Source organism: Caretta caretta, chromosome 9 (genome assembly GCF_965140235.1).
Source record: "Caretta caretta isolate rCarCar2 chromosome 9, rCarCar1.hap1, whole genome shotgun sequence".
Lineage (NCBI taxonomy): Eukaryota > Metazoa > Chordata > Testudines > Cheloniidae > Caretta > Caretta caretta.
The window spans coordinates 85,337,277-85,358,969 of record NC_134214.1 but is presented as its reverse complement, the minus strand read 5'-3'; the positions used below and the strand labels follow the sequence as shown (position 1 = coordinate 85,358,969).

Below are 21,693 nucleotides of genomic sequence, written 5' to 3'. Positions count from 1 at the left end.
CACAAATCCAGGTTTTCTCACCTTCCACCCCCCCACACAAATTCACTCTCCTGCTGGTGCTAGCCCATCCAAAGTGACAACTCTTTACATAATCAAGTCGGGCTATTTCCTGCATAAATCCAGGTTTTCTCACATCCCCCCCACCCCCATACACACACAAACTCACTCTCCTGCTGGTAATAGCTCATCTAAACTGACCACTCTCCAAGTTTAAATCCAAGTTAAACCAGAACATCTGGGGGGGGGGAAAAACAAGAGGAAACAGGCTACCTTGCATAATGACTTAGCCACTCCCAGTCTCTATTTAAGCCTAAATTAATAGTATCCAATTTGCAAATGAATTCCAATTCCAACTCGTGTTGGAGAGCTGCTGAGCAGCCTCTTGTTCATATTCCGACCTATTATGCTACAAGGGGCCACAGCAATGGTTCCCTCAACCCACCTAGCAATATTGTTAACCTATCCAACTATACTCTCAGCCCAGCAGAAGCAGCTGTTCTATTTCGGGGCCTCTCCTTCTGCCCCTCCACCCCCACGAACATGATACAGTTCTGTGGTGACCTAGAATCCTATTTTCGACGTCTCTGACTCAAGGAATATTTCCAAAATACCTCTGAACAACATACTAATCCACAGAGGTCTCCCTACCAACACTACAGAAAGAGGGATTCTAGATGGACTCCTCCTGAAGGTCGAAACAGCAGACTGGACTTCTACATAGAGTGCTTCCACCGACGTGCACGGGCTGAAATTGTGGAAAAGCAGCATCACTTGCCCCATAACCTCAGCCATGCGGAACGCAATGCCATCCACAGCCTCAGAAACAACTCTGACATCATAATCAAAAAGGCTGACAAAGGAGGTGCTGTTGTCATCATGAATAGGTCGGAATATGAACAAGAGGCTGCTCGGCAGCTCTCCAACACGAGTTTCTACAAGCCATTACCCTATGATCCCACTGAGAGTTACCAAAAGCAACTACAGCATTTGCTCAAGAAACTTCCTGAAAAAGCACAAGATCAAATCCGCACAGACACACCCCTGGAACCCCGACCTGGGATATTCTATCTACTACCCAAGATCCATAAACCTGGAAATCCTGGGCGCCCCATCATCTCAGGCATTGGCACCCTGACAGCAGGATTGTCTGGCTATGTAGACTCCCTCCTCAGGCCCTACGCTACCAGCACTCCCAGCTACCTTCGAGACACCACTGACTTCCTGAGGAAACTTCAATCCATCGGTGATCTTCCTGATAACACCATCCTGGCTACTATGGATGTAGAAGCCCTCTACACCAACATTCCACACAAAGATGGACTACAAGCCGTCAAGAACACTATCCCCGATAATGTCACGGCTAACCTGGTGGCTGAACTTTGTGACTTTGTCCTTACCCATAACTATTTCACATTTGGGGACAATGTATACCTTCAGATCAGCGGCACTGCTATGGGTACCCGCATGGCCCCACAGTATGCCAACATTTTTATGGCTGATTTAGAACAACGCTTCCTCAGCTCTCGTCCCCTAAAGCCCCTACTCTACTTGCGCTATATTGATGACATCTTCATCATCTGGACCCATGGAAAAGAAGCCCTTGAGGAATTCCACCATGATTTCAACAATTTCCATCCCACCACCAACCTCAGCCTGGTCCAGTCCACACAAGAGATCCACTTCCTGGACACTACAGTGCTAATAAACAATGGCCACATAAACACCACCCTATACCGGAAACCTACTGACCGCTATTCCTACCTGCATGCCTCCAGCTTTCACCCTGACCACACCACACGATCCATCGTCTACAGCCAAGCTCTGCGATACAACCGCATTTGCTCCAACCCCTCAGACAGAGACAAACACCTACAAGATCTCTGTCAAGCTTTCTTACAACTACAATACCCACCTGCAGAAGTAAAGAAACAGATTGATAGAGCCAGAAGAGTTCCCAGAAGTTACCTACTTCAGGACAGGCCTAACAAAGAAAATAACAGAACGCCACTAGCGGTCACCTTCAGCCCCCAACTAAAACCCCTCCAATGCATTATTAAGGATCTACAACCTATCCTAAAGGATGACCCAACACTCTCACAAGTCTTGGGAGACAGGCCAGTCCTTGCCTACAGACAGCCCCGCAACCTGAAGCAAATACTCACCAACAACCACATACCACACAACAGAACCACTAACCCAGGAACTTATCCTTGCAACAAAGCCCGTTGCCAATTGTGCCCACATATCTATTCAGGGGACACCATCACAGGGCCTAATAACATCAGCCACACTATCAGAGGCTCGTTCACCTGCACATCCACCAATGTGATATATGCCATCATGTGCCAGCAATGCCCCTCTGCCATGTACATTGGTCAAACTGGACAGTCTCTACGTAAAAGAATAAATGGACACAAATCAGATGTCAAGAATTATAACATTCATAAACCAGTCGGAGAACACTTCAATCTCTCTGGTCACGCAATCACAGACATGAAGGTCGCTATCTTAAAACAAAAAAACTTCAAATCCAGACTCCAGCGAGAAACTGCTGAATTGGAATTCATTTGCAAATTGGATACTATTAATTTAGGCTTAAATAGAGACTGGGAGTGGCTAAGTCATTATGCAAGGTAGCCTGTTTCCTCTTGTTTTTTCCTCCCCCCCCCCCCCCCCCAGATGTTCTGGTTTAACTTGGATTTAAACTTGGAGAGTGGTCAGTTTAGATGAGCTATTACCAGCAGGAGAGTGAGTTTGTGTGTGTATGGGGGTGGGGGGGATGTGAGAAAACCTGGATTTATGCAGGAAATAGCCCGACTTGATTATGTAAAGAGTTGTCACTTTGGATGGGCTAGCACCAGCAGGAGAGTGAATTTGTGTGGGGGGGTGGAAGGTGAGAAAACCTGGATTTGTGCTGGAAATGGCCCACCTGATGATCACTTTAGATAAGCTATTACCAGCAGGACAGTGGGGTGGGAGGAGGTATTGTTTCATATTCTCTGTGTATATATAAAGTCTGCTGCAGTTTCCACGGTACACATCTGATGAAGTGAGCTGTAGCTCACGAAAGCTCATGCTCAAATAAATTGGTTAGTCTCTAAGGTGCTACAAGTACTCCTTTTCTTTTTGCGAATACAGACTAACACGGCTGTTACTCTGAAACCTGTAAAGAGGACAGTGATCAATTGTTCTCCATGTCCACTGCAGATAGGACAAGAAGTAGAGGGCTTTAATCTGCAGCAAGGGAGATTTGGGTTAGATATGAGGGGAAATGTTCTAACTATATAAGCATAGCTAAGTTCTGGAACAGGCTTCTAAGGAAGGTTGTAGAATCCCTGTCCCTGAAGGTTTTTAAGAGCAGTTTGGACAAGCACCTGGTAGGCATGGTCTCTCGGTCACTTGGTTCTTCCTCAACCTAGGAGGCTGAACTTGATGACTTCTCTATGATTTTTCAGTATTCTGTTTTACTGCAAAAGGATCTGACTCCACACAATGAAAGCCATTATATTCCAAGAAATAGACTGTTTCGTTCTCCCCAGTTGTGCTTACGTATTTATAATTACCTCTTTGACTTTCAGTAAATAACACTTTAAATTCAAAATAAATAACTCTCCTTCATGAAATATTTTATACAGGAAGCGGATTTATATGGCTTATAAGAAACAAACACACACCACTCTCTGCAAGAATTAATAATGGAAAAGCCTGTGCCACATTCAAGTATAATTATTCTAGGAAGTTATTTTTCTATATGAGCCTGATCGTCAGAAGGGCTAAGCACTGTAACACCCATTGAAACCACTGGGATTTACATGGGCTCAGTCTCTCACTGGATCTGGCCCTTTATATTTTAGGTATAAAATGAGAATTACTCAAGTTAGCAGACTTTGATGTACAGGGTTAATACCATAGGAATGAAGACAGGTGAAAGTTAAGTACTGATTGCTTTGGGGTTTTTGTTCAGAATGACACTGGTGGTTCAATGCATCTAGGTGCCAAAGGTGAGATGGGTGTGATGGGAGCTCCAGGTCCACAAGGCCCTCCTGGAACTCCTGGCAGAAATGGCCTTCCTGGTCCTAAAGGTAACATTTGTCTGACTATTTTCAATGCAGAGAATTTAACATTGCTTATCCTTCAAAGTTGTTGGGAGCAGCTTCTGATGTATTCTTGGTTTTGTTGGGGAGTTACATAGCATAAATCAGTTCAGAATTTCATTGCTAAGGTTGGGTTGGGTTATCTTTCTGACTTTGGTATTCACAGGTACTTTGTTTAAAGCAGTAGTAAGCTATCCATGTGACATGTTGGAAGGGGCATTCTGAGGCTTTAGCTGTTTCATCTTTGAGATCCTTGGATTGAAGACATTAAAGAAATGCAAATGATGATAAAGATAATACTTGTTAAAGTCTGTTTCAGACAATGTAAAAGATGGACTGATGGCTTTGCGTCGTCAGGCCTTCCAGAGCTGGCTTTATGCAGCATGGATGAAATTCACTCCCTCCACATAAAGCCCACATAATCTGGCTGTATGCAGGTGAATTTTGTGAGTTTGGTACGTAAAATCCATCAATCTCCCTCTGCACCAGGCGGCCAGCAGACTCGCAAACACTGTTCCTGCTTTGCGATCTATTGATTGAAAGCGCTATGTAACAGTTGGATAGAGGTGGTATTATTACTTTTATTTATTAATGTCGGGTGTGCAATGTGTTGGGGCTTCTGGATCTTTGCTTTGTTATACAGCTATCTGTTCCCTCTGTGATGGCCTATTCAAGGCATACAGTCCTTTTCCACATGTAGGCACCCTTATGCAATCATTCCATCTATTGCCCCTCACTCAGCCCCCTGCGTGGTGTAAGGTGGTGTGGACAGCCTTGCAGGAGCTAACTACCCACTGGGTGAATTTCACTACTTGTGAATAGATCCTGGAGGCCAACCATAGCGGAGTGTGATAGAAACATAACTGATGTTAGCCACACTAAAGATTACACTTTCCTTTTGCTGTCTGTACGTCCTGTAGGCAGTGATGGTTTACCAGGTCAGCCAGGACCTTCTGGACTGGCAGGGCAGAAAGGCACCAAAGGTGAAACAGGCCTGCCAGGTCCCCCTGGACAAGTTGATCCAAGCCAGCTGGGATCAAAAGGAGAGAAAGGCGAGCCAGGCATTCCAGGTGAGGAATTCCATACATGGGCTGGTTTCCTACAGGTGATGGTGAACCGAGATGGATTCAGTTATAATCAGTTAGTCCTTCACTGCAAGGAAAACTTAAACTGGATGGGGTCAGGGGTCTCTCTTCTTTTTCTTCTCTTGAAGAGAAGGTTTAAAGTGACTACTGTATTTGAGTGTGACTGAGTTATTCCATATAGACAGTTGCAGTGTCCTTACTAGTAAACTCTTCTTATTGTGTAACATTTATATCAGAGAAGCATCCTAATGCCCTGGCCAGGATTTGGGGCCTCATTGTTGTAGGTGCTGTGCATCCCTGCCTTGAAGTGCTTGCAGTCTAAGAGTAAAGTCAAAACCACTTGGAAAAGTAGCCCAAATGCAGATACACAGATTAGAATAAACATGTAGGCTGAACCTATCCCATTCTATTCATGGGAGTAGCCAGTGCATCAAAATGATCTATTATTGCCATCTATTTAACAAAACTAATCTGCTGTTCTAGGCCCCAAGGCAGACCTAGGGCTTCTGTCAGTATGGCTGTGAAGCATATTGTCAATGGCTGATGTCAGGAAGCTTGTATTGCCTCTGCCTACACTGTGTTGTTTCTGTTCTGTAGATATTCATCCAGGGTCTTCAGGAACACTGACTTGTGTTCTATGGTACTGTCTCTCGAGTTAGCTTATATGGAGATTTGCACCTGATAAGAGAGAATCCTTACTTGGCATTTTATTCATATATGAGGAAATTTGCTCCTTTGATATACAAATAAAAAAAGCAGTAATTAAGTTTTGTCTTTTTACTTAAAGGTATTTCTGGAGTATCAGGCCAGAAAGGTTATCAAGGTCTTCCAGGTGACCCAGGGCCACCTGGATTCAATGGGCAACCAGGTGCACCAGGATTGTCAGGTAAGGTAGAAAACCCTGCCCATGTACAGTCTTTGTAATGAATGACTTGGATTGTAAAAATGCACATGCAGTTGGTTTTGTGGCAGCAAAATATGGTTGTAAACCATATTTAGGGAACCTTCGATCCACTGTATCATGGTGTATGCATAAGAGGTCTAGTCAGGTGCCTAGTGAGTCTGCTTATCACTGACAAGTGCAATTCAAGAGCGACACAGCTTGTTATAAGTTTCACAGATCCATGTATTGTCTCAGTGGGAGTCCAAGATTACAGCATGCTGCTTTCTTCTTTCTCACTTTGCTTCCATTCTCTGAATCAAAGCCACTTCGTGCTGAGCTGCACCCAGTGCCAGGTATTCCCTCCAGATTCAACTGGATTCTCCATTCTCCTCCCAGCTTTCTTCATTGATGTTGAATGACTTCGTCATTTTTACTCACATCGTAGTACCATCATAAAGGGCACCTTCACTTTCTAGATCTAAATATCTGCAGACTTTGGAGAACTTGGGATCCCTATCCAAATTGTGGATTTGTTACTCCTAGTAAAATACTAGGCATACCTGAATGCAATTTTTGAGCCGTTGATCTGGTTGAAGTTTGGGATTGCCATTGGGGTAGCTGGAAACGAGCTTGCTGCTTAGAGCAACCTGATTGGAGGAGTTGTAAGTAGCCTTGACTGACCTACTTAGTCAACATATCCCTACATCATTAGTCCTTACCTCTACAGTTAGCAACAGACCAAACAGAAGTCTTGGGGAGGCTAGCTGGAAGTCATATGTATGCTTTTAGCTACTGCATGGATCAAAAAACTTACTTCATGGTATTTATTCTGCTGCTTCTGAAGCCTCTATGTTTTTTGTTCAGTATTTCTCTACCAGCATTGCCTGGTTGCAAGTCTTACTCTAGGTGTCATATGGGATTTTATGCAATCTTTCAGACAGTCAGGACCCACACCAGTTCAGGCTTCATCGGTCGAATCCATGGGCTTAAACTCCACGGGAAACTAAAGAACAGCCATTGCAGATTAAGGAGTCACCAGGAGAATGTGCTCTTTATGTGAAGCACTGCTTAAGAAACTGGCAGCCACATTCTGTGCTAGTTGGTTTCAGATGGTTCCCAAGTTGTAGTTGTATGTGCAGTCCATTTTTACTCAGGGAGGAAAGGCATAGATAACTGCATCAAGGTCTGCAGCTGAAAGAAAAGGTTTAAATCTTCAGTGCAGATTGGGAAAAAAGGTATCTCAGGGAAGCTAGGCACCGAAAGAAACCCCAAATTAGAAGATGGCCATATTCATGTGAGAAATCACTGTCTCAAAATGATTTGTCATTGCCATCTGTTAACTAAAGTAACCTACTTTCTAGGCCCCAAGGGAGAGCCAGGGCTTCCTGGGCAGTCAGGACCAGCAGGACCTCCAGGACAAAAAGGTGCCATGGGAGAGACGGGGCTTCCAGGTTAGTTACCAAAAGGCATTGGTCCGGTCAGTACATTTCATCTCTGCGGAGCAGAGGCAGATTTGCATGTGTAATGTGTATATGAATGTAAATATATGTAAAGTAGTATGCATATACTTATGTGAAGAGTACAGAGAGAATATATGGTAAACACCTTGGCACAGAAGATTCAGACTTGTATAATAAAATATTTAACACAGTACATTCATTTTAAAGTACTACAGATAAAAGCTGGAAGGCTGTGTTACTATTGTAGCTTTCATGTGTAGTTCATCTGAGACCACAAATCTGTCTAAGAATCTTATTACAATTTTTATTGGGCCTGGTCTCTCGTTTTTCAGATTCCACCCAACAAAACAGTTTAGAAATGAAAAGGACTCTGTGGACTAGCCCATCAGAGGGAAAATAAGATGGGTTATTTGTTCAAAAGGAAATAGATACAGTAATTCAGTTACTTTGGAAGACGTGTTGGGACAACACCACCAATATTTGGGGGGTTATAGTAGTAATTGGTTGCTATTTACTATCAAGGGCCTCTTGGTTTTACTAGAGTTTAAAAATATACACACACAGGCAATATTTATATGCTTGTGCATTCCGTAGAATTCTTCCCCACATATGAGAAATATGCTGAAGCCCTGAGAGATTTTAGCTGTTTGTTTGTTTTTGATTAAAAAAATAAGTCTCAACAGTCATTTAACTCTTCATTAGTCCTTTCTGGTCCATTTACAATTTGACTGACTGCTCTGAAGCTGCTGCAAAACCATTATGTTTTGATATTTTGGACAGGTATCCCAGGTATTAAAGGCTTTCAAGGCATAGCAGGACGTCCTGGCCAGCCTGGCCCTCCAGGATTTCCAGGATTAAAGGGGGAGAAAGGCAACCCAGGTCTTTCAGATATTGGAATCCCTGGTCCTAAGGTATATTTCAAAATCCTTCCATAGAAGGCGCTGTGGGTGAATGATATTTCTGTGTTAAAGTGTGTTCATTTTTTTTGTGTGAAGAGAAAGACACACTGGGATTCAGTGTTTTTAAGATTAAAATAAAGATTCATTTTAAAGGAAAAACAGGTTTTTTGAAAATCTGCATAAAACTCACTTCCCCTGCAGCCAATGGCAGCACTGGCTTTCCTCATAAAAGTCTTTGTTTATTAAGAATTGTTTAACAGAGGGCCATCTACTGAGACAAGCATCTGTGATATCCGTTTCCATTGGTATAGAGTAATATTTTAAAGCAACTGGAACAGCTGGAGAAACCCCGATCTGTGGTGGTATTAGCACTTGGCAGAAAGTTGCGTATGAGACTATCCTAGTTATAAGAAAAGGAGTACTTGTGGCACCTTAGAGACTAACCAATTTATTTGAGGATAAGCTTTCGTGAGCTACAGCTCACTTCATCGGATGCATTCAGTGGATGCACTGAATTTCCACTGAATGCATCCAATGAAGTGAGCTGTAGCTCATGAAAGCTTATGCGCAAATAAATTGGTTAGTCTCTAAGGTGCCACAAGTCCTCCTTTTCTTTTTGCGAATACAGACTTAACACGGCTGCTACTCTAAAACCTATCCTAGTTATGGCTCACTTAAGATTCCCTATAGGTTGTCATGATGTCACTGTTATAATTGGTGACATCATGACAACCTATAGGGAGTAGTAGAATGAACTGCTTCATTCCAATCTCAAGCAACCACAATTCATTCTTGAAAAATGGTGACTACAATGCGCAGAGGTGCCATTTTGAGATGCATCCACAGGGAAGATGCAACTAAAAGGTCACAGTTGCTGCTGCCAAAAACTAAAGCCCGGAAAAAGATATTGGTGCCCAGATTTTCAAACATTTGCTACGTAAGTGACCAGACTTTATGAAAAAGGTAAGCGCCTAGCAGCTGTCACTGGGAGCCTTATGACTAATCTTGAGACACAGTCTATTTAGCAAAACCAATCCTTAGATAAAATATCACACACTTCTGTATTTTTCTTCCTTCTACAATGTCCAAGATAACTGCATGGCAACAGAATCTTGGCTTCTTAAAAGATTCTGTTGCTTCTTTTCCATTGATGACATAATCCTGTTTGACCTCACAGTTGTTGCTGTGAAAATGATTCTGATGTTTTAGGGAATTATAGGGTGACAAGGTGGGTGAGGTAATATCTTTTCCATTGGTGAGAGAGACAACCTCTTGAGCTTACACAGAGCTCTTCCTCAGGTCTGGGAAATGTCTGGGGAATTATGGCACTTGGGCAAGGAATAAGAACAAGAAGCAGAAGTATGTGTGAACTGCACTGATAAAATAACTAGTACGGATAGAACTTATAAAAATATCTCATTGACTTAGCAAGGTACCTGATTGGAATGTTAAAACTAAGGGGGAGCCAAATTTATTTTTTGGTGTAACGATTGGTAACCAGGATAAACATGGCCAAAGATCTCCTACCTGGACTTGTCTTGTTGCCAATGATCGCATAAATGTTTATTTGTAACTTAGAATGAAACTTAGTTCATCTCTTACTTTTAAAAGCATGAGTTGGTAGTATTCCACTCCTTAAACCTGTGCTTATACTATAGGAGCAGATATGAACAGTTTCTAGCTCCAATTTGAGGAATATGAAGTGTTTGCTTAAAATATATTAGTAGCTCAGTAACACCTACTAGGAAGAGTTGACACTTTATTTATGACTGAGACTTTCAGAGCCACCTGTGGGATTTGAATGCCCAGTTCCCATTTTCATGACATCTAGTAAAGCCTAATGACTGAACAGAAATCTGTAATTAGTGGAGAGCACTGGAATGCAATGGGGTGTACAGGTATGAATCTATTTGTGTAAAAAATGTGACAATCTCAACCTTTACTACTGGTGATGATGCATGAGCCAGAAAGAAAACAGTGTTTTTACTTTCAGAGTTGTGGTTGCAGAGCTGACAAGTTAGGAGAATACTCTGTGCTTGTAAACTGAACAGGTTTTACATGGCATTACTGAGATGCAATTAGGGTGACCAGATGTCCCGATTTTATAGGAACAGTCACGATTTTTGGGTCTTTTTCTTATATAGGCTCCTATTACCCCCAACCCCATCCCAATTTTTCACACTTGCTGTCTGGTCACCCTAGATCAGAGGTGGGCAAACTACGGCCCATGGCCAACATCTGGCATGCAGGACCCTCCTGCCCAGCCCCTGAGCTCCTGGCCCGGGAAGCTAGCCTCTGGCCCCTCCCCTGGTCTTTCCCCCTCCCCCGCAGCCTCAGCTCACTGCGCTGCCAGCACAATGCTCTGGGCAGTGGGGCTGCGAGCTCCTGGGGCAGCAAAGCTGCAGAGCCGGGCCCAACCTGGTGCTCGGTGCTGCGCGGCGCGTGGCTGGCTCCAGCCAGGCAGCACGGCTGTAGCGTCGCCAGCCACGGGTGCTCCAGGCAGCGCGGCAAGGGGGCAGGAGGCAGGTGGGGTTGGATAGAGGGCAGGGGAGTTTGGGGTGGTGGTCAGGGGGTGGGGATGTGGATAGGGATCGGGGTGGTGAGAGGGCAGGGAACAGGGGGGTTGAATGGGGTCAGGGATCCCGGGGGGGCAGTCAGGAAGGAGATGGGGGATTGGATGGAGCATCAGGGGGAAGGCAGGAGCAGGCAGGGGGCAGTCAGGGAGCAGGGGGTGGTGGATGGGGCAGGAATCCCAGGGGGGCCATCAGGGGACAGGGAACAGGAGGGGTTGGATGGGGTGGGGCGAGAAGCAGGGCGGGTTGGATAGAGGTCGGGGGCTGGGCCACGCCTGGCTGTTGGGGAGGCACAGTCTCCCCTAACCGGCCCTCCATACAATTTTGGAAAGCCGATGTGGCCCTCAGGCCAAAAAGTTTGCCCACTCCTGCCCTAGATGCAATATACCTGGGCTCCCACAATGCTATTTTTACAGTTGTATGTTTAAAATTGTTAAAAAAAAAAAAAAATCTCTCCATGTAGAGCTAAAAGAAAATAACCCCTCCAACTTTTTGCAATGCCAAAGAACAAACTTTGGGGAAAGGCTCTGTGGAACGCTATACAAACAAATTGTAGTGGCCACCATTAAAATCTTTACAATTGCCATTTTCAAGTAATAAACGTTACCAAGGTAGTTCCAGCACTAAGCATTGGTTAACATTAAGTTAGGCAAAAAGAAAAACTGTGAAGATTTTTAATGACATTCACTGGTGTCTGATGTCAAGAACAGGAACATGCAAAAAGAATTAAATGAAATGAATATGAATGGATCTAATTTTTGCCTAATATTTTCCAGGGTGACACTGGTTTCCCTGGATACCCAGGTAACCCTGGCAGCAAAGGTACACCTGGAAATCCTGGTTTGGCTGGATTACCTGGTAATCCAGGTGCAAAAGGAGAAGCAGGCCTTCCTGGATTCCCAGGTAATTTTACTAGGAATTTTCCTTGGAATTTCCTGTCTGCCGCTCAGGCTCTCATGTTTTGACTTCCATATCCAAAAGCAGGTAATTTGAATGGGGGCAGGCTGCAATTGCTCAGGGTTCTTACCGTGGAGCCAGTTCATGTAATGCTTCTGGAATCATCACTGCAAAGGAATAGAGATACATAATTTTAAACTTCCTTCTAAAATCAATGTCAATTCATTTGCAGTGAGGGAACCAGAACACATGAACATTTGTGAAAGCCAATACTACAGCTTAAGTTATCTGCATTGGTCAGATTACTAACTCCTCTGACGCACAAAATATCTGAGTTTGGCCATACTTTTTCCCTTGTGGATTGCTACAACAAAGTCCTTGTGGACCTTGGCTTTTAATATAACTTACTACAAAATCTTGGCTTCTCTAAAGAATTAATTGTAAAGAGGAGATTTTTTCAATATATACAAATATGAGTTTATTATGTTTGGCAATCTTATCTAGAGACTTTTTAATAGTCAGTATAATTCAGGCTAAGACTACACTACAGAGCTTACAGCGCTTTACAGCAATGATGCAGCTGCGCCACGGTAGCGCTGCTGATGCGCTAAGCCGATGGGAGAGAGCTCGCCTGTCAGCCTAATTACTCCAGCCCCCACAAGCGGCACTAGTTATGTCAGTGAGAAGCTCTCCCACTGACGAAGCTCTTCCCACACCGACACTTAGGTTGGTGTAATTTATCTCATTCAGAGGGTTGACTTGTTCACACCCCTGAGCTACATAACTTATACCAACCCAAGTTGTTGTGTGTAGACACCCCCGGGGCTCTCAAGTATGAATTTAGTGATATATAAACTAAGGGACCAATCATGATAGGTGTTAAGTGTCCTTAACTCACATCAACTTAATGCTGTGGAGGTGAGACCCATGTCCCATTAAGATCTTTTTCTGGAAAGGAGATAGGGAGTGGGGAATTATGAGTTAGCTGCTGTCCATCATGCTTTCACTGTGTTGCTCACTAAATATGCTGCTGCTGTTTACTAGGTTATATCCATTTTAGATGAAGTGAGCTGTAGCCCACGAAAGCTTATGCTCAAATAAATTGGTTAGTCTCTAAGGTGCCACAAGTCCTCCTTTTCTTTTTGCGGATACAGACTAACACGGCTGCTACTCTGAAACCTGTCTGACTTAAGTTAGATACGCTGTTGGCCTTCAGCATTAAGTAATTAAGAAGGTGGGATTCTGAAGGATGGCAGGAAAAAAACACCTTTAGGCCACCATGTTTTATATTGATGAACTTCCTCTTCTTTAAAGCCCTACTGTCCCTTTAAGTGAATGGTTGCAAATCTATGTTGTTAACAGTTGCAGCATGTATTGTACAGTATCTTGATACTTTCTTGACACCCTTTACTTGGTCTGACTTGTACCTTATCCATTGCATACCAGTGCCTGATAAAACATTGCAGTGTCTTGTTTGATTAACATGTCTCTATTTCACAGGGACACCAGGAATTCCAGGACCAAAAGGTATTGATGGACCCCCAGGTAATCCTGGTCTCCCTGGATCACCTGGGCCACCAGGTAGGCATGAATAGTACAACAAAGTCAAGCTAGAAAAACCATCAGACTGATTGCAGAACCTCAGTTATGTTTCTATAGATGCCTGGCTTGTGCTGTTCATCAGAAAGTTCTATGACCTATAGTATATATCTGACTCCCAAACTGTGACTTGCAGGATTAAACAGGAAAGAATGGTTTGAAATAGCTTCAAAGCTTTAGTTGAAAGTGAAAGCTATAAAATGCTGTTTGAAAAATCCAAATTCCCTTTCAGAAAAACGTAGGCTGGCATTATGGGTTCTTTGTTTCTTCATAATAATTTCTGACATGGGAGTCCCATCTTGGATGGCAAAATTCCCATTGATAACAGAGGGCATATGACCAGATCCACTAACGGCAAGTGAAGATTTACCATGGTGGAATTAGACCTGGCAAAAGGAGTACTGTGATTGCAAGTGTTACACTATGCATCCAATTAATGGGTTAAAACTGTAAACTGTCATGGAAGTTTTGCCTGCAGGATTTGGTCCCATAAACCTTTTTAAAATTTGAAATAGCTTCTTTTTTCATATCTTGACAACTGTATTGTTTGATGTATATCTATTCTCATTCTCTCTCACTCTCACACACGTGTATGTACAGTGCCCTGAAACCAAACTACAGTAATTCCATTATACTTGAACCTTCCTTCCGTTAGCAACCCTGACTACTTGTGTCACTGACGAAGTTATCTCATTATCTTTTGAAACTAGCAAGTATCTGTAGGCTTTCTTTATATTAAGCATTGTAATAGCTTAGCCTGTGTTTGCAGAAGCAAGAACCTTATTTCACCTCTGAAAGGAAGCATTAGATGGATTTTAATCACCACTAAACTGCTTAAAGATCACAGTTCTGTGACCTTTTTCTGTGAGTGCAGAAAGCAGAGAAGGAAAGAGTTTTCGTTTCGATTTTAAATGTTCTCATTCACATGGACCTTACCTTACTTGATCATTCCTTCAGTTTTAATTTTGCAGTTGGTGTGCTGTTGCTCTAATATGTTGCTATATTTTTTTTAGGTGATGTTGGCCGTCCTGGCACCCCAGGTCTTCCAGGGGAGAAAGGGCAGCCAGGTCGGGATGGTATTCCTGGACCAGCTGGACAGAAGGGTGAACCAGGTTAGCTTCCTTCCTTTTTATTTTCTGCTTCTAACTGTGTTCTGATTTCTGCTCAGTCCTCTTCCAAAACCATCCATGCTCCCTCAGAATAGCCTCTGTGATTCCCAGCTCTTGGGGGTGCACACAACGAAGGGCATCAAGCCTCCAGTGAGATACAGAGCAAGAACTCTCTTCGCTCTTAGACATTTGGCCCTCTAAGGCTTTTGTAGTTGAGCACAATCCCTTTGCCTCTAATTCCATTCCAGCTGCCATTGCTTCTGCTCCTCTAGGGATGAGCTGCACCCATCCTGCCAGATCACCTTATTTGGCCAATCAACCAGGCATGCAGCCATGGGTGGGCTCACCCAGGTCCACCCAAATCTGAGTGTGAGAGGAGGTGGCTCTGCCAGCACCTGGAGTGAGGGAAGGGGTGAGAGCCGTGGCCAGCACGGCGCAGAGGATGGTGAAAGGGGATGAGAGGCAGCTCTTCCTACCGCCTGGAGGAGAGGAGGCAGTTCCTCTGCACCTGCTGCAGTGCAGGCAGAAGGTGGCAGCTCTGGTCACTGTGAACTCACTTCAGGATGGCCCTGGTGGGCAGCTGCTGGGGTTGCTGAATGGGGGTAGCGTGTCCCCAGTGGCAGGGTAGTGTCTATTGGCACAAACTCATCCTCCTTCCCAGAGATCATGTAGCTGAACATGGGTGGGCAGGTGTATATGGTAGCGTTGTTGTGGGACTCATTGCTCTCATGGCCGTTTTCACAGCAGCAGCCAGCAAGCTGCACTGGGACAGCAAGGGCCTCTTGTTCCTCAGCCATGAAGGCTTCCTCTTCCACTATATCCTGGAGCCTTTTTTTTTTTTTTAAAGAATGACCCACCAAAGCATTTTAGTGGGTTGTGTGGCCCTCTACTACCTTAAAAATGTCTACCTGCTCTAGAACCTTCTTGGATCCAGAAGGTACTCTCTTAAAAATAGCTACTATCACACAACTACAAATGCAAATTTACCAAAACCCACATTGTGAAAGACCATCTTGAGGATGGAAAGAAACATGCCATGTAAGCAGCATATCACCTTGGAAGAAATCCCTTAACACTGAGGGGAGATGTGGAAGTGAGCGAGAATCCTATTAGAAACCCCTCATTAAGGAAACCGAATTACTGGTAAGGGATTCTAACTTCTTATCTTTACCCTAGGCTTCCTGCTTCTGGAGATTTGAGCACTCCACATTTGTAAAAAGATTAATCTGTTTTTTTTTCAGGTCAGCCAGGTTTTGGGCGCCCAGGACCTCCTGGACTCCCAGGATTATCAGGCAAAGTGTTGTTGTTCTTTTTTTTAATAAGGATGTTTGTAAAATGTATATACACACAAAAGGGGGGAAAGGTGGTAGACGTTTAGCTGATATCGTTATGCTGTACCAAATTAACAATGTAGCAGTAACCTTTTATCTCATATACTACAGTAGGACCTCTCTAATTTGCATCAGTAACTGAGAGACCCTTGTCTCACTACTGAACTTAGTGAATTAACAATTAAGCAAAAACGACAAGACGGTTAAATCGACTGCATCATGCACTGTAGTTTGTTGTTTTACTCCTAACAAATATAGCTTAGTTATAAGGTATGACAATGGGTAAAATTTGCAGAAGCACCTAAGTGACTTTCAAAAGTCACCTGCAAATTTTCAGGAATGACTTAGACACTTAGAAGTCTAATTTACTTTGACTTTCAAGGTGACTAAAACGCCTAAATAACTTGGGCACTTTTGAAAATTGTATCCTGTATGTTTTAACACTCTGTGCTATATTGTATGAGACTAATAAAGTCTTAATACTGGGGGATCTCACCACAGCAATGTCACGTCCATTAAACCTTTGCTCAGAAGTGGGGTTGTGAGACCCTTATGAGTTTGAGCATCAGTGGATTTGAAGAGTAGCAGAGTGAGATTTAGCAAGGTCCTCTTGCATGCCACAAGTTGTACTTCTTGTCCTCTCGCACCAGTTTTACATTGGTGTAACTCCATTGGTTCCAGTGAGGTGTGTTCAGATTTACACCTTTATAAGCAAGAATGGAATCAAGTCCTAGTACTTCAACTGAAGTTTGGATATTTTACATGTAACTAAACTAAATACAGCATCCATAAACATGTCTGTTTGGTTTAACAGGGCAAAAGGGCGAGATGGGATTACCTGGCCTTCCAGGAGCCCCTGGACTTACAGGTTTGAAGGGTGAACCAGGTTTCCAGGGATTCCCCGGTCTACAAGGTCCACAAGGTCCACCAGGCCTGCCTGGGCCACCTATGGAAGGTCTTAAAGGTAGTCCTGGTCCACAAGGTGTACCGGGGAGACCAGGTAGGCATGCAGTTCATAACAGTCCATCTCTGTCAATAATTCTTTATTTTGCTGGCAGGTTATTGGCCTTTAGAACTTCTGAATTTCAGACCAATTCTTTTGATATAGTGTTTGGCTGACAGCCATGTTTCCATGGTATAATCTTTAAATATTTCTTGGTAACCAAAAGGCTGTCGTGCCAAAAGCAACAATATTAAGAAAGATACTAAAAACAAATAAAAATCTTGATTTCTGCAAGTCTCTTTTTTGAAAGACCCTGCTCATACCTGGCAGCAAAATACAATGCATTGATAAACATGAGATTCTCAGCATGTTGTCACAGCAATCATCTAGAGAGCACCAAATCAACTTTTGCAGCATCTGCCAAATACGCCTTTTTGGCATTGTCACATGATCAATGAATTTCATCGTGCACAAAAATAAAAGTAATAAACTCCGTCATTCTAGGACCCATGAAAATAAAATTCATAATAGCATCACAGCATGATCAAATCGGATAGTGGTTTCTTCATCTCAACATCATGTATGCACATCATTGTTCCATCGTGTCACACAGTTCCAGTGGATTCAGTGCAACACCATGCAGTCTTCATCTTTCCATTCCATGTTTGTATCTTGTTCCTGCATCTACTAATTCTGGAAATGATGACTTCCATCCTGGGTTAACATCACTGAGCAGATCCCTGGTGTATTGAGGAATTAGATTAATGTATGTGTTTATATATTGTTTCATGGAAAATTCATCTATCTTAAGATGCCACTTTTGAGCAATTAAGGACTGTGTCAGTGAATATTCTGTCTTTCACCTCTCAAGTCCAAGTACAGTTGTTACTTGGACATGAAATTAATTAGCAGCTAATACTATAAATTGCCATCCAATGCACTTGACAGTCATTTTCAAGAGAAGCAGCTTTTTGAAATGAAGTTGTTTGCTTGCTTACAAATAGAAAACACTTTTTTTTTTAAACTGAAACTCTGCGAGTATTCTGAATTTGGGATTTTTCGTTGGTGAAAGCTCTGGGTGAGGAAGGTAAACATTGAGTTAGTGCATTTACAAAATAACTGCTATCCATATATTAGCAATTTAGGAAGCAGGGGGAAGTTGTGGGGTTTTTTTCAATATACATTTTCTGTGGTCCTTAGGATTGTGAGCTTGGAGCCAAATTAACCTCTGGTGCAAGTAGATGCAACTCCAAGTAAGGGCTGTGACAATCTAGACCTTTGAGATCTTCTGATGAAAAGTGGTATCCAAGTGCAAAGTATTATGATGATGAAACATTCCATAGGGCAGCTGATTGCTGTTCTATAACAATCGGAGCCTTTACTTAAAATAATTTCTCATGCGAAAAGTTATCCACAAAATCTAAACTGTATAATGTAAAACATTAAATTCTGAACAATTTGTAATCCCAAAATCTACCTGTAGCATAGGTAGATTTCTGCTGGTCTCTGATCCTGTTTACATGTTTTGTATAAACCCTGCAATTATTAACCTAAATCAGTCAGCGAACTAGAAGACAAGACCATTATTTTGTGCACATTTTAGGTTATCAGCTGGAAAACACCAGTGAAGTTCTGCTCAGGCATGTTTTCTCTCTTTCATCTCCATTTTTGTTGCATGTAGTATATCAAGTGAAATGTTTGTCTTGCTCATTTGTGCATGGACTAATGTGGATAAACCGCACTATTACTGCAGTTCTATTCCAATCAGCACTTTGTAGAACAAAAGGACTATAGCCCATCATGGAAATGCTGCTTTCATAACATTTCAACCTTAGGCAGTTAGTCATAAAAGCAGCTCTGCTGCTGACAAATTATCCCACTCCTAAGGAAATAATAAATAGAAACATGAATCAGATGCATCCATTGCTTGCTAACATCTGGGTGTATTTTCAGACTAGTTAAAGTGACCAAATTCAAACCCAGTGTCATTCCATTGACTTCTGCTGAGTTATATCTGGGATGAGTTTGGCCTGATGATAATAGTAAGGGTTTATGAATAGCTACTACAGTAAAGCAGATTCCTAAGAGAATGAAACACTATTTTTAACTCCCTAATTTATTTTTGACCACGAACAGTAATAGTTTGGTGTTTGTGTACTGTATGTAAAACAATATTGAGCTAAATCTAAATTTAAAGGTTTAGTTTAATACATTGACATTTCTAACAGTTTTGATGTTTTTCCCCCTGTTGTAATGATGGCCTTGGTGAACTTTGATCCCTACTCCCAGGTCCCTCAGGTTAGCCCCTTAACTCCAAAATAGTACTTTGCATGAAGTTGAATGTGTATACTTTAAAAAAACCTTTTTTGGTGTATAAATGTAGAGAACTAAGGTCAGGTATACCAAGTCATTCTTCATATGTACCTTTGATGTGTAGAGTACAGGAAAGCCAAATGCAGGCTTTCAGTCTCCACTGTGCCCATCGTTTGGGGGCTGATCCTGGGAAGTGCTGAGGACCCTTTGTTCCCTAACTACAGACAAGTTAAGACCATGTGGCACCTTACTAGTGGCTTTCAGAAGCCTGCAGGATCGCACCCCTGACTGGGAAACATATTTTGTAATATTTCTTCCCAGTCCAATTGAAAGGGGAAAAATAAGATTTCTCCCACCCTCCCCCTTTAAAAACTGATATGCTGCACAGTGTTCTCATCCCTTCCCTGTAGATCCATGGTTTGGAGGTCAGTCAGATGACAACATTCATTTCTGTAAAATATGCGGTTATTGATTACAGACAGCCAGGAGTGAGGGCACTGTATAAGGAACACAGTCTGGATTAGCCTTCATAGTCTATTATGTTGTTTCTTTGGCAAAGTTGACAAGTATATATTTTGTATAATCTTAAATGTAGATTTTGAGAGCCAAGAATTCCTTATTTTTTAGATTCTGTGTTCTGCAAATTTAATGTGGCTATCTTGATTGTTGTTTTGAGTCTTAAGAGAAGAAAAACGCTAAATGAAATAAAAAGTGAGCAATGGGCACCTCATGTGGTGCCTCTGCTGTGATACTTGTTCTCTGTAAAATATTTGTTGTTCACCAAACCAGTTGGGGTCTGAGGATACCTATAGGCTTTTTATTTAACAAGTAGCAGGAGGAAGGAAAGTAGATGTGTATGCCAGTGCATATAGAAGGGATTGAAAGAAGACTTTTCCAAGGGCAGGCTGTGCAAAAAGATGAAGAATTATCCATTCATGCTGTTACGCAGTTCTGGTTATTATGAATAGCTCACTTAGGGCTTGTCTACACATGAAAGCTTTACCAGTTATACCAGTTTAACCATATCAGTATAACTCCCTGTGTGGGCCCTCTTATTTTAGAATTAGAGTGGCTTTTTTAAAGCTTAAAACCCTTCCAAAGTTACATAAACTACCCCAAAAAGGCCCTCTTGTATGAGAATAAGAGTGCCTACCCAGCGACTATACCAGTATAACTATGGCGCTTCAAATTCACACATTAGCTTATGCCAGTATAATTTTCCCATGTAGACAAGCCCTTATTTTCATACCCGTGTTTCACCTCCATAAAGTTTGTGGAACAGAGAGCGGCTTCCATTGCCATATACTAGATTAACAGAATTGGAGCACAAAGCTATCTCCTCTCTAAGACTGCAGAAGATGTTTCATAAGTGCTTAGCCATTTTTTCAGATTTATTTAAATCATAATATACTGTGCATGTAGCACTAGCCAGATGTTGTAAAGTCCCAATGTCTGTCCTGAGAATGAAAATGACTTGGCATACCTATGTAATTACAAGTTTATTAAATGAAGTCTTGAAAGTTTTGCTATGATGACTTGTAGGAAACAAACTGCTGTGATCAAAGTTGAATAGCAATGAATCAATTTAGTTTTAACTGTGTACACTAAGTGCTGCTAGAGACTTAATGTACCAATCTATGTCCACATCCGCTCTAGGTCATAAAGTATAAAAATAACGTCGTCTCCTCTTTTTATCTAATTGTGGTTTTGTCTGCGTCACAAATCCGTCACACAGTGTGGCTTGAATTGCAGTCATGCTCCATGCGACGCCCAGCGTCTTGGGTAAGCAGAGGGGCTGCAGTTCAAGACGGAGGGCCACATGAGCTAGCCCCCTCTCCATGCTTTGTCTAATACTCTCTATCTCACTAAATTCAGCACAGACTCTCAGCTAGGCATTCATCCTATTTGGAAATCATAGCAAAACTTACATAAGAATGAATTACATTTTATAAGAAATTAACATTAGCAACAAGACGCTTTTTTTTAACCATTATAAAGCTAGTATTAATAAAGTGTCAAAAGCATAGAAAAGTGTAGAAAAATAGAGCATTGAGATAAACCTGACATGTTTACCGTGGTTTTTAGCTGAACATTGCATGAAATATATATTTAAATCATTTCACTGACATGAAAATGGGTGAGGGGTGATGGATCCAGATTGTCTTAATTCTGGAGGATGGCAGGGAGAAGGTCATTAAAGACTTGCTGCACTGAACAGAAGAACCTTTAAATTGGCTTTCCAAGTGTGTCGCAGCATAAAAAAATCTCCCTAAGAAATTAAAACAGACCAATTAGCATTTTGTGGCATTTTTTTATCAAGAACAATGCCAACAAGAGAACAGTTCTAAGCATAGATGTACATGTCATGCTGTATATTTTCCTCCAGATTACATTTCTAGCACCTGATCAGTGCACATTTTTAAAAATTTCTTTTGTTCCTTTTTTTGTGTTGCTCACTAGTATTCTGCTCTTCAGCTTCCATTCACAAATGGTGACATTCACATCTG

General features: G+C 42.3%; 1 protein-coding gene across 2 annotated transcripts in view; it reads left to right on the top strand.

The window, feature by feature from the left end:
• The window catches only part of COL4A5 (collagen type IV alpha 5 chain), a 144,296-nt gene that overhangs the window by 106,074 nt on the left and 16,529 nt on the right, over positions 1-21,693 (top strand). For both annotated transcript variants that reach the window (XM_048865518.2, XM_048865520.2), the window contains exons 32-41: positions 3,993-4,082; positions 5,015-5,164; positions 5,967-6,065; positions 7,424-7,513; positions 8,303-8,433; positions 11,771-11,897; positions 13,392-13,472; positions 14,504-14,602; positions 15,841-15,891; positions 16,745-16,930. In XM_048865518.2, coding sequence (XP_048721475.1) covers positions 3,993-4,082; positions 5,015-5,164; positions 5,967-6,065; positions 7,424-7,513; positions 8,303-8,433; positions 11,771-11,897; positions 13,392-13,472; positions 14,504-14,602; positions 15,841-15,891; positions 16,745-16,930 — 1,104 coding nt within the window. The remainder of the gene's footprint in view (positions 1-3,992; positions 4,083-5,014; positions 5,165-5,966; positions 6,066-7,423; positions 7,514-8,302; positions 8,434-11,770; positions 11,898-13,391; positions 13,473-14,503; positions 14,603-15,840; positions 15,892-16,744; positions 16,931-21,693) is intronic.